This window comes from Martes martes, assembly GCF_963455335.1.
Source record: "Martes martes genome assembly, chromosome: 1".
Lineage (NCBI taxonomy): Eukaryota > Metazoa > Chordata > Mammalia > Carnivora > Mustelidae > Martes > Martes martes.
Genome location: NC_137888.1, coordinates 103301967 through 103315477, shown reverse-complemented (window position 1 = coordinate 103315477; position 13511 = coordinate 103301967). Strand labels below are relative to the sequence as shown.

Here is a 13511-nt window from a genome sequence, read left to right as displayed (position 1 = left end):
ATCCACCAATACCCAATAAAGCCTACATTTCCACTTAGGAAGATGCTGTCATGCTCTAACGTGCATACCGTCAGGTGCGTCGGTGCTCAAACAATGGTTTTTCACTTAAAAATGCCAAATTAATGGACATAGGGAAAATATTCTAAATATTCTAAAGCACATCCAAACAGCTATAAAAGTTGGGCCTACGTGATAGAAAGGATAAACAAGTTGTCATATTTATGCAATAAAATACTCTATAGCAGTAATAATAGATAATGTCATTGACATATTTTGAGATGATAAAGCTAAGCACAAATGTGTACACTGTGAAATTCCATGTACATAAGTCTCAAAATTAGGTGAAAATAATCTATCGCTCAGGAAGCAAGTTTAGTTATTACTTTGCGGAGGTTTAGAAAGTGTTTGGTGACTGAGAGAACATAAGGTAGGCTTCTGAGGTGCTGGTAATATTTTATTTTTGCTCAGGATGCTATTTACGTATAGACTTGTTTTGTGATAACTCACTGAGCTCTGCCCTCATGACACGTGCACTTTTCTGATATGTGTCCTATTTCAACTTTTCGAAACTGGGCCCAAGTTAAAATACATGTAGAAGTAAAGCAAATGATCATGCAAATAGACAGTCTCTTGAAAAAGAACTGAAAGATATCACCACTTTAATAAAAACACACAACAAAATATCATATTAAGGAAGCCAGTTGCTAGAATTTGGAGGGATGAACTTTAAGATTTTATTTATTTAACAGAGAGAGAGAGAGCATGAGCAGGGGAGTTGCAGGCAGAGAAAGAGGAAGAAGCAGGCTCCCAGCTAAGCAGGGAGCCCGACACGGGGCTCCACCCCAAGACCCTGAGATCATGACCTGAGGTGAAGGCAGATGCTTAAACCACTGAGCCACCCAGTGGGGATGGCCCTGGAGGGATGAATTAAAAGAAACTTTTATTTGAGAATGGCTTTCACCCAAAGTGGCTTTGGCGGCGGGGGGGGGGGGTGTTCGTTTTGAGAGAAAGATTTTTTTTAATCTTTTTTTTTTTAAGATTTTATTTATTTATTTGACAGGGAAAAAGAGAGCACGAGTAGACAGAGCAGCAGGCAGAGGGAGAGGGAGAAGCAGGCTCTCCACCGAGCACGGAGCCCTATGTGGGGCTCAATCCCAGGAACCTGAGATCATGACCTGAGCCAAAGGCAGCTGCTTAATGGACTAAGCCACCCAGGCGCCCCTGAGAGAAAGATTTTTAATTACAAATGTAATTGTTTGAATAGAGTAATATTTCCCATTTCTTCTTGTACCAGTTTTGGTAAGTGTTCTCTTTTAAGGAATTTGTCCATTTCATCTAACTTGTTGAGTTTATTGATATTAAGTTGTCCATAACATTCCTTTACTATCCTATTATCCTTTTAATGTCTATATTTCAGATATTTAGTAATATCACACCTTTTTATTTCTGATAATGGTGATTTCTATCTTTTTTTCTTGCCGCATCTAGCTAGAGTTTTGTCAATCATATAGTCATTTTTCAAAGAAAATTTTCAATTTTCAAAGGAAGCATCAACATCTTTTATACTACATTTCATTGATTTTTGTTATTTGTAGTAAATTTAATAATTACTAAATTAATTTTAGTATTAAATTTAATTACATTAAATAAAACACAGTAATTTATTTTTTTAAACACTATAATTTAGAAGAAACAGAAATGGTCACGCTCGGTTTGTAATAGAATACTATGCAGCCATCAAAAGAAATGAAATCTTGCCATTTGCAATGACGTGGATGGAACTAGAGGGTATTATGCTAAGCAAAATAAGTCAATCAGAGAAAGACAATTATCATATGATCTCTCTGATATGAGGAATTTGAGAGGCATGGTGGGAGCTCATGGGGGTAGGGAGAGGAAAAATGAAACAAGAAGGGATCAGGATGGAGATAAACCATAAGAGACTCTTAATCTCACGAAACATTTTGAGAGTTGCTGAGGAGTGAGGCGGGTAGGGATAGGGTGGCTGAGTTATGGACACTGGGGATGGTGTATGCTATGGTGAGTGCTATGAATTGTGTAGGTCTGATGATTCATAGACGTGTACCCCTGAGCAAATAATACATTATATAATAATTTTTTAAATTACTCAATTATTCAATTATTATATGATGCCTTAAATTTTTTAAATAATTTAATTTATTATATAATTATATAATTTATATAGTCATATAAATTTGTATATATTTGTTTATAGTTTATTATATAATTGTATATAATAATTAATTTTAATAATTTTAAATTATTATATGATGCCTTTAAAAAAATTCACTTTAGGAGCACCTGGGTGGCTCAGTCAGTTAAGCATCTGACTTTTGGTTTCAGCTCACACCATGATCTTGGGGTCATGGGATCGAGCCCCATGTCAGGGTCTGCTTGAGATTCTTTCTCCCTCCCTCTCTGTCACTCCCCCTGCTCACACACACACTCTGGCTCTCTCTCTTCAAAATAAGTGAATAAGTAAAATCTTTTTTTTAAAAATTCACTTTAAATACTTAGACACAGATAAGTTTGAAGTAAGAGGATGGAAAAGATAGAAAGCATAAGAATTTGGAAATGTCTGTATTAATATCAGACAGAGTAAATTTTAGAACAAGGAATATTATCAAGATAAAGAGAGACATTCCATAACAGAATATCAGTTCATCAAGAAAACATAACAATACTAAATGTATAAAGCACTCATGAGCAAAGCTTCAAAATTCATGAAGCAAAAACTTTGAGTATAAAAAGAAAAACAACTTCATATAATTGGCAATTTCAACACTACTGCATTAATAGTTGATAGAACAAGCTCTCTCTGCCCTCTCTCGTCCTCCTCCTCCTCTTCCTCGGTGACGCGCTCCTCCAGCAGCCAGGTAGCATGGCGGCCGTGGAGACGCGCGTGTGCGAGACGGACGGCTGCAGCAGCGAGGCCAAGCTCCAGTGTCCCACCTGCATCAAGCTGGGCACCCAGGGCTCGTATACTTCTGCCCCCAGGAATGTTTTAAAGGAAGTTGGGCAACTCACAAGTTACTGCATAAGAAAGCAAAAGATGAAAAGGCCAAGCGAGAAGTGTCTTCCTGGACTGTAGAAGGTGATATTAACACTGATCCATGGGCAGGCTATCGATATACTGGGAAACTCAGACCACATTACCCACTGATGCCAACAAGGCCAGTGCCAAGTTATATTCAAAGACCAGATTATGCCGATCACCCTTTAGGAATGTCTGAATCTGAACAGGCTCTTAAAGGTACTTCTCAAATTAAATTACTCTCATCTGAAGATATAGAAGGGATGCGACTTGTATGTAGGCTTGCTAGAGAAGTGTTGGACATTGCTGCTGGCATGATTAAACCCGGTGTGACTACTGAAGAAATAGATCATGCTGTACACTTAGCATGTATTGCAAGAAACTGTTAACCTTCTCCCCTGAATTATTATAATTTTCCAAAGTCTTGTTGTACTGCAGTGAATGAAGTGATCTGCCATGGGATTCCAGACAGACGGCCCTTGCAAGAAGGTGATATTGTTAATGTGGACATCACTCTTTATCGCAACGGTTATCATGGGGACTTGAATGAGACGTTTTTTGTTGGAGATGTGGTTGAGGGAGCACGGAAGCTGGTGCAGACCACGTATGAGTGCCTGATGCAAGCCATCGATGCAGTGAAACCTGGTGTTCGATACAGAGAATTGGGAAACATTATTCAGAAGCATGCCCAAGCAAATGGGTTTTCAGTTGTTCGAAGCTATTGTGGGCATGGAATCCACAAGCTTTTTCATACAGCCCCCAATGTACCCCATTATGCCAAAAATAAAGCAGTTGGAGTGATGAAAGCGGGCCACGTATTTATAATTGAGCCAATGATTTGTGAAGGCGGATGGCAGGATGAAACCTGGCCAGATGGCTGGACCTCGGGGACAAGAGACGGGAAGCGGTCTGCTCAGTTCGAGCACACCCTGCTGGTCACAGACACGGGCTGTAAAATCCTGACGCGACGACTCGACAGCACGCGGCCTCACTTCATGTCCCAGTTTTAATTCCTCCCAAGATGGCGCATCTCGATAATACCTTCTAGCTGTACTATGCATTTTATAGAGAGTACAGAATGGAAGAGGAAAATTTTTATTACTTGTTTTGTTTTGACTATAGATGAGGAAGGACTCCACCTTTGGATGAGTGTCCTCCAGAACTTGTCTTGGGTCTGGAAAAGCTGAGAAGAATAAAGGAGACATTCTCAACTTTTTTCAGTGCTCCCCTGTCCCTCCAGAAATCTCTGCACCCCCGTTTTCTCACTTGGCCTTTGAGCACTTTTTACTTAAATCTGCTTCTAGTTGCTTTTATCACTGCCACACCTGGGCCAGCAAGAGCCAGCTGCTCTCCAGGTGAATGTGGAAGATGAGAATCCTTGAAACTTTAGCAACATATGTTGTTCCAGATTTTTTTAATTATAAATGTATGGAAATATATATGCTGTCATAAGTGGACCCATAGTTTGCAGTGATTTATTTCCCAGTTGGGAATGGCCTCCCTCCTTCCCCATGCTGATTATTTACCCTTGTAATTGTGTGTAAGGAAGCACTCAGTCAGTGAGACTCTCTCTCCAATGTGGACTTTGTCAGTGAATGGATGTAGCAAAATTCACTTTGGAAAAGGGTTGTCAGCTTTTTAAAAATCTGGTTTATGGCACAAATAGCCATGCTTCAAGTGGTAACCGACTGTTGCAGAGCATGAGAATTTTGTAAATGTGGCTATTTCAGACCTCTGTTTGGTCGAAATGGGAGGGAGAAAGCTCCCTTTCTTCCCCTCTGTTTTATTTCAAGGGCACACCTTGGAGATATTCAGAGAAGGGTGAAGGTTGCACTGTGGAGGTTGATGGGAAGAGACAGTTCTGAAATCTCTTTAGCAGCGAGCAGAGTTAAGTCTGGTGGACTATTAGCTTCTGACATTTAGTAAACCTGGTACTGATGAAAAAGGAACTTCTTTCGAGACTGGACTGTTCCCTTGCAGTAGACGTGCAGCTGTCCTTGGTGTGTTGAAAACACACTTTACCTTTACGTAGTTGGGAACCTCCTTAGAAGTGACCTCGGCTGCCCAATATCTGTATTCCTTTCAGTAGTTCAGTCCAAATGGGAGTGTAACCAGTGAACACATATCAGGTCGAAGTTACTGTCATTGGAGCGTACTTGATTACTGGGTATCTGGTAACTTTCTTTAAGATAATTTGATACCACTGACATGTTAATACGAGAACATCTTTCCCAGAGTGCCTCAGACCGTTATTGCTTTAAAAGAATTACGATAATGTTTTCATTACTTTTATTATTTTAATGATTTAGTGAAGTGACTGAATCTGGTATAGACTTTTGGGGGTATGTGTGTGAAGTTTTTTATCAAACTGTAGTATTTGTGAATGGAATGCCTTACAATATGAATGTTAATATAATGTGTAAAGGGAGATTAAAAATTTGAGTGATTAAAAAAAATAGTTGATAGAACAAGTAGACAAGAAATCAGAAAAGAGGGTTGCCTAGGTGGCTCAGTTGGCTAAGCATCTGACTCTTGATTTCAGCTCAGGTTGGGATCTCGGGATTGTGCGATCGGGTGGTGGTGGGCTCCTTGCTGGGCATGGAGCCTGCTTGAGATTCTCTATCTCCCTCTGTCCTGCCCCCAACCAAAAAAAAAAAAAAAGAAGAAAGAAAGAAAGAAATCAGAAAAGATACAGAAGACTAGAACAATACTACCAACAAGCTAGACCTATTGATATTTATAGAACACTCCATTCAGTGATATAAAAATGACTTTTGACATATTCTTAGAGTTGTCTTCATGGAGGATAAAGATAATTGCACACTAAAAGATCTCAGCAGAAAAAACTATGGACCAAAAATTAAACCAAAAAAAAATACATATCTGGGTTGGGAAACATGGTTTTCAAACATTGCTGTATATTAGAATTATCTGGGAAATTTTTAAAAATCTGATGCCTGGGACACTCTCCAGACCAGTTTAATCAGAATCAGGTGAAAGAGGTGGTGACGACATCAACCTAACAGGGCTAGTTCTGGGTGAAATTATTAGATAGTGAATTTCTCTTGGGAGACATGGACTTCCCTTTTCTCTTGCTCTACTTCCTGTGACGTCGTCTTCTTCTCACTGCATCTCACCCCATTAAGAGATAAATACCTTAAAGTGTTTTCCTACTCTGTCCACTTCAAAGCCTCCTCTTGGAAAAGAATCATCTTTGTCATTTACTTCTCTATACAAATATGTGCCAAAATTCCTTACCTTAAGAATTAACCCTTATTTTTATTTTTTTAAAAGATTTTATTTATTTATTTGACAGAGACAGAGATCACAAGTAGGCAGAGAAGCAGGCAGAGAGAGAGGAGGAAGCAGGCTCCCCGCTGAGCAGGGAGCCCGACGCCGGGCTTGATCCCAGGACCCTGGGATCATGACCTGAGCTGAAGGCAGAGGCTTCAACCCACTGAGCCACCCAGGCGCCCCAACCCTTATTTTAAATCGTTATCCTCAATTAAAAGAATTTCAACCATAGGGCGCCTGGGTGGCTCAGTGGGTTAAAGCCTCTGCCTTTGGCTCAGGTCATGATCCCAGCGTCCTGGATCGAGCCCCGCATCCGGTTCTCTGCTCGGCGGGGAGCCTGCTTCCTCCCTTCTCTCTGCCTGCCTCTCTGCCTATTTGTGATCTGTCTGTCAAATAAATAAATAAAATCTTTAAAAAAAATTTTTTTTTCAACCATTTACTTACATATGCACTTAACATAAGAAAAGGTATTTTGGGTTTTGTGTTTTGCTTGTTCCATAAGACCCTTTTAAGGTATAAGAAAAGTGATCAGATAGGTAACACCTACTTGCAGAATTATAAAATTACGAAGTTAGAAAGACTCTGAATTGGGATTCCTGGCTGACTCTGTGGATGGAGCCTGGGACTTCATCTCAGGGTTGTGAGTTCAAACCCCACTTTGGGTGTAGGGATTACTTAGAAATAATGTAAAAAGAAATAAAAATAAAAGATAAAGAATCTAAACTAAAACTTAATTTATCTCTTTCCTCATCCCAGTTTTAGTCAGGCTTAATTAAAATAAATATTTGCATTTCTTGCATAATCATTGCACATAACGATTTTAAAAATTATGGAGCAAAATAGAAATTGTTAATGATGTCTTATAAATTTTAAAAATAATGCTTAATAATATCTGTAGTAAGATGACTGAAGAGTTACAACTACAATACCAAGTGCTATCACCTGGGTAAAATGACTTAACCTCTCTAGGCCTCAGTTCACCCATCTGTAAAATGGGGATGAAAATACTATTACATTCACAGAGTTGTTAAGACAAACTTTAATGAGTTAATATAAATAAAATTTGTGGGACAAATTTTAGAATAATGTTAGCCAGTTTGATTGTGATTGGTTGTGGCTTCTTAGAGAAGTATGATGGAAAAACTCCAGCTCCTTCCAGGTTGTCCATGAGTGAGGAGGATCAGCCATGGTGCAGGAGAGCTCAGGTGAGCATGACTGCCAACCACTTCTGAATCATACCATGGCTGCAACTCTAAAAGGATGTGTGCAAACTGACAAGTACCAGCAGAAAACAAGAGAATTTAACAGCTGAGGCAATTAAAGGTAATCTAATTGGGGTTCATTTTTTTCCCATTGTTAAACAATTTTTTATCGCAGTTACAATGTTGTAACTACAGCGTAAAACAAAGTAAATTTTTAAAAGCCTACCCTCATTTTGGATGGTAATTTCCATCCATAGTGTCCATGGAGGTCCATGTGAGCTATAGGAAGTAAACCTGTCTGCTATGATTTGAATATTTGTGTCCCCCTCCAAAACTCTTATACTGAAACCCTAACCCAAAGATGCTGATATTAGGAGGCGCGGTGCTTACTTCAGGAGGGTGGAGCCCCTGGGAGAGGGATTCATGTCCTAGAGAAGAGGCTCCAGGAACTTTCCTAGCCTCTTCTACCATATGAGGATGTGAAGAGAAACCTGCAACCTGAAAGAAGGACTCCCCTGGCCGTTATGGCACCATGACCCTGGACTTGTAGCCTCCAGAACTGTGAGAAAGAAGTTTCTGTTGTTTGTAGCCATAGCCTGCGGTATTCTGTTTGGGCAGCCAGAACAGATGAAGAAATTCTCCCTTGCTCAGAACACTCTACATCTGTTAATTCTCCTTCATTTCTATCATTTGGAGAGGAGCCTTCTAGGCAAAAACTTCCTGCTTTTATGTTCTTCATTGTAATTTATTAGTATTAAAATATTTACCGTATTACTAATTATTCTTCAAATAAATTTTCATAGCTTCATACTGCATCATGATTTACTTCAGAGGTCCTAGTGTTGGACATTTAATTTACTTCCATTTTTCACTCAGAAATAAAATGCTAATGAACATCCTTGCTGATAAACTTGTGGGCTCATTTATGGCTATTCCCTCAAGATACTAGGCCACATGTCTGTAATGCCATATTGTCAAGAGCCTGGATGACATCAGCATTTTGGGCAACAGCCTGAACGCACTGCTTATTCACATGGAGCTTTTTGGTCAACCAAAAGAGCCCTCTTTTTCACATTTGTTCCATCTCATCCACCCGGGCCCAAAACATTTTGTTTTTAACCCATCATTCCAAGCCTATAGAGATTATTTTTTTTAAGTTTCTATTGTTTAGTTTGCAGAACATTCAACATAGGAAATGTAGCAAAAGAGGCATGCTCACAGATGTATATAGAAAATATTTGCTTACCTATAAATTAAAAAAAGTCTTAATTTTTTTGGCAGAATTAACACCACGCAGTTTTGTTTTGTTTTTTAAGATTTTTTATTTATTTATTTGTTAGAGAGAGAGAGAGCACACATAAGCAGGCAGAGTGGCAGGCAGAGGCAGAGAGAGAAGCAGGCTCCCTGCAGGGCAAGGAGTCCCATGCAGGACTTGATCCCAGGACCCTGGGATCATGGCCTGAGCTGAAGGCAGAGGCTTTACCAACTGAGCCACCCAGGCGTCCCAACACCACGCAGTTTTTAAATTTGCCAGAACCCCCACCTCATTGAAGGAGCCTCTGTGCCGTGGTATCCCCTCCCCCATACCCATTCCTTCCTCTGCCTCACATATTAAGACTCTTCAAGGCACTCCAGCAGTATGGGCTATATCGGCCTTGCCTGTTCTAGAACTTCCAGCCTTTCTCCCAAATCAGAAGGTTCACAGCCTTTAGGGGATCCCTAAAATGCCCCCTCATTATGTCCAATCACAGTCTTTCTTTCATGCCTAACTGCCTCCTTCATGTGGAATCATCAGAGGAATGAGCTCTATTTCTGACAATACCGAATGGGGTGGCCCTTGTTAGGCAACTGTGATCATCAATGCAGCTCCGGGTTTCAGCAAATATTTATGTGGGCCTACTGTATGCGTGGCTTCAAGCTTAAGACACCCTGAAACCAATGCTCACCGAAGGTACACACGTTTAAATCTATATACAACCGCCATGGGGGAAAACGCCTTTTGAAAAAACAAACACCCACCACTTTGAAATCTGCTACTAACTTTCTTAAAATAGTAGTTAAGGGTAGCAGGGAAGGGAAAATGAAACTTATCTTGAAATCTCACGGCTAAACTGTCATTCTCCCTCCTTTACAACTCTGCAACTACTTTATGGATTTCCGGGCAAAGTATTTGTGTCTGGGTGGTGAAACCCAGGAGAGTAAAATGTAAATGCCAGGAATCGGGGTGACATATTCACCCCAGATTTCAGAAGCGAAAGAATAAAAGCTCACAAGTGCTAATCTAACTCCAAACTGACAAAATAAAGACAAATTAATATAAGCTCTCTGGAAAATCTGGAGCTGAGTAAGCTATAATGCTTGAAAAACAATAGGTACAACAGTCCCTTCTTCTGGTCATTATCTTCTGAAGTGCACGAGACAGTAAATAAACAGTCATATTATGTTCAAAATACTCCTAAGATGAAAAAGACTGTCAACCAAGCATTTGCAGAAGATAATGGCAAAGAGAAGACAACAACATAGAAGTAAGACATCCGGAAAATGAAATCATTGAGCAGGCTTTCAGAACTGACAGGTTCTGAAGGAGGCAGTTTTCTTCCTACCTAAATTTTTTTTAAAGAAAAAAAGCTTATGAAAAATGATTTTTTTGTTGTTGTTTGTTTATTTATTTTGGTACCTTAAGGGCTGGAGAGGACTTAGGACCCACTAGTCTAGCTCTCCCTCTTCCCCCTGGCAGGTGAAGACACTGGGGCCCTAGGGACTTTTCAAAGTCAAGAGCAGGGCAAGGCCTGGAGTGCCAGTCTAGAGCTCATGGTCCAATGCCTCAGGTCACAACAAACACATTGTTGTCCCCTTAACTTGAATCAAAGGGCCATGCTCAAGGACTTAGGGTAAACTCTGGAGACTTTCAAAAAACAAGACCACACAACAAGTAAATGCACTAGCTTGGATCCTGCATTGGGGACAAATTCCGTAGAAGATATTATTGAGATAATTTTTGACATTTGAATATCATAGTAGTGCTTAATATATGTTAAATTTCCTGAATTTATAACTACAATAGGTATGTGAGAAAATGCCTTTTTTCATAAGAGATATATGATAAAATATTTAGGCATAAAGAGGCATAGTGGCTGGAATTTGTTCTTGAATGGTTCAGAAAAAAATATATTTTTTAAAGAGAAAGATAAACAAATTTGACAAAATACTAGCAAGTAATCAATCCGGGCAAAGAATAAACAGGGATTCTTTTTTTTTTTTTTAAGATTTTATTTATTCATTTGACAGACAGAGATCGCAAGTAGGCAGAGAGGCAGGCAGAGAGAGAGGAGGAAACAGGCTCTCCGCAGAGCAGAGAGCCTGATGTGGGGCTTGACCCCAGGACCCTGGGATCATGACCTGAGCCAAATTCAGAGGCTTTAACCCACTGAGCCACCCAGGTGCCCCAGGATACTTTTTTTTCCCCTTGTTTTTTAAGATTTTATTTTTAAGTAATCTCTACACTAAACATGGGGTCAAATTTAAACCCTGAGATCAAGAGTCATATGCTCTAACCACTGAGCCAGCCAGGTGCCCCTACAGGGATTCTTCATACAACTTCTTACAACTTTTTTGTAAGTTGAAATTATTTCAAAAGAAACGCTTTAAAAATATTTTAAAAACTAGATGTTCTGTGTATTTATTCTGGGCCACTGAGCAAAAGTATTTCCATGACCCCATCCCAACGGATCTACTCTGAAAGAGAAGGGATAAATACCTCCTTTGCACGGTTTGCAGGACACAGAAATCCCCACCAGACAGAATACTGAGCCACTGTAGTCAGCCAGCCCTCCAGTCGAGTCAGATCAACTGGAAATAGCAGGGGATAGGGAGGGAAACCAGTTAGTTTGGGGCACAAGCTCTGGGAGCAGATGAGCTTGTAGTCCTAGTTTTCTGTCTCTCACTGGCTTTGTGACTGAGGCAGATTGCCTGGCTTCTCTGCATCTCTGCATTCCCACCAAACAGTGTCTACTTTGCAGAGTGATGGTAAGGATTAAACCACCCAAAGCTTATCGATTTCTAAGCCTGGTACAAAATAAATTTTCAAGGTGGAAATTGTTATGATTATTATCAAGTCTGAGTTTAAATATACAGGCTGCCAGAAAACATCTCATTCGTTCACTCCTTCGCTTCTTCACTAAGAGCCACGAGCTTCTATTTGACAAGAGGGGTGCGGGGCTTAAGGTGTTCAGCCACGTACACGACAATTCCCTCTGTCAGAGGGCTTATCAGGGAATCAGCAGATAAATAGGCAATTACACCAAAAGCAAGACCAGGGATGTGAGTGGGCAGTGTGAGAGGATGATCAGCGTGAGGAATCTGGGACTGGCACCTAAGCCAACCTGCGGGGGGCCGAAGAAGAGGTGCCAGCCCAGGAGGATGGAGAGGAGTGAGGCAGGCAAAGGTGGGTCAGCCGGAAGGACATTCCAGTCAGTGGGAGCAGAAAATATATGCAGAGAGGTGGTGGTGCCCTTTAGGCAGCACAGGCATATACCCGCAGAGGTGCCAGTGGTGCTGGAGACGCCTTATGAGACACATTTCCTGGGGGTGGGGCTAAATGGTAGGTTAGAGCCAGACACAAGTCCTTGGAGTGTTAAGGAACTTGGGTTTTTCCTGAAGAATCTTCTGGACGGTTGTAAGCAGAAGACAGATGAAAACACATGAGAATCTTAGAAAAATTATTCTGGCTACAACCTGTCCCTCCAGTACCATGGTTGGAGATGGAACTCTGGCGGGAAGTGATGGTGATAGCAGCAAGTCTAGATTCCAGAAGAATCTGGAGAGAGTGTAAAAGGATTTGGTACTTGCCTGAGGGTAGATAAGGAAAGGGAGGAGTCTAAGGAAATCTCGCTTTCCAGGTCATGAGGTCTATTTTGTTGGGTAGATAAAGGCCCCATTAACTGAAACAGGAAATATCATGTGGAAGGTGGTGGACACAGAAGGAAGGAATGTTCTTCCACTACTAGAAGTTACTGGATTTATCAGTCACATGGGGTGGGGCAGGGTGCCTCTGGGTGGATGGAAGGGACGGAGAGAAAATGGGGCGGAGGAGTATATTTCTAAGGAGGTCAAAAGTGATGTAAAGATATATTTCCCCCTTCTCACAATTCTTCCAAGGGCCAGGTTGACAAATTAAACATTTTGAGAACTTGTAATCCTCCCACTAAGAACTATGTGAAGAAATAGCTGAGAACTGAAAAACTTTTAAGACATGCATTCTATGAGCTAGCAATTCCACTTCTAGAAACCTGTCCTACAACTATACTGGCATTCCTGAGCATAAGAAGAACATACAAAGTCTATCCATGGGGAATTAATAAATCAACTATGATACATTACTATGGAATACAAAAATACAAGCAGCTATTAAAAGAACAAGGTGGTAGGGGTAAATCTCCATGGGGAACAGAAAAATCTCTTGAAATGTATTTTAAGAGATGCCTGGGCACCTCCATTGATTAAGCCACTGCCTTCAGCTCAGGTCATGATCCCAGGGTCCTGGCATTACAAGTCCCTTATAAGGCTCCTTGCTCAGCCAGGAGTCTGCTTCTCCCTCTCTCCCTCCCCTGCTCATACTCTCTCTCTCTCTCTCTCTCTCTCTCTCTCTGTCTCTCTCTGTCATATAAGTAAATAAAATCTTAAAAAAAAAAAAAAAAGAAGGAAAGAAATGTATTTCGAGACATAAGGAGTAGAACGCCACCTATCACACTGCATTTCTGCTTACTTAAACTCTCCATGTGGGTTGGGAGTAGGGACTACATTACATATGTGTGCATGCCTGTATGTGGTGTACAGAAATGGAAAGATACACATTAATCTATCAACATCTCAGTGATGAGAGTAAAACTTGAGAGAGAGGGTTAGGGGTAGGATGAAAGAGAGCCTATATTTGCATTCAAATATTCTGTTTTGTTTGAATT

General features: G+C 40.5%; 1 protein-coding gene across 1 annotated transcript; it reads left to right on the top strand.

The window, feature by feature from the left end:
- Window positions 1-2902: 2902 nt before the first annotated feature.
- LOC308359001 (methionine aminopeptidase 1-like) lies at window positions 2903-4065 on the top strand (the record flags this gene model as incomplete). Its single annotated transcript, XM_080829585.1, is given in 3 exon segments — window positions 2903-3001; window positions 3004-3441; window positions 3445-4065. Coding segments are annotated over 3 exon segments (1158 nt in total).
- Between the last annotated feature and the right edge of the window lie 9446 nt (window positions 4066-13511).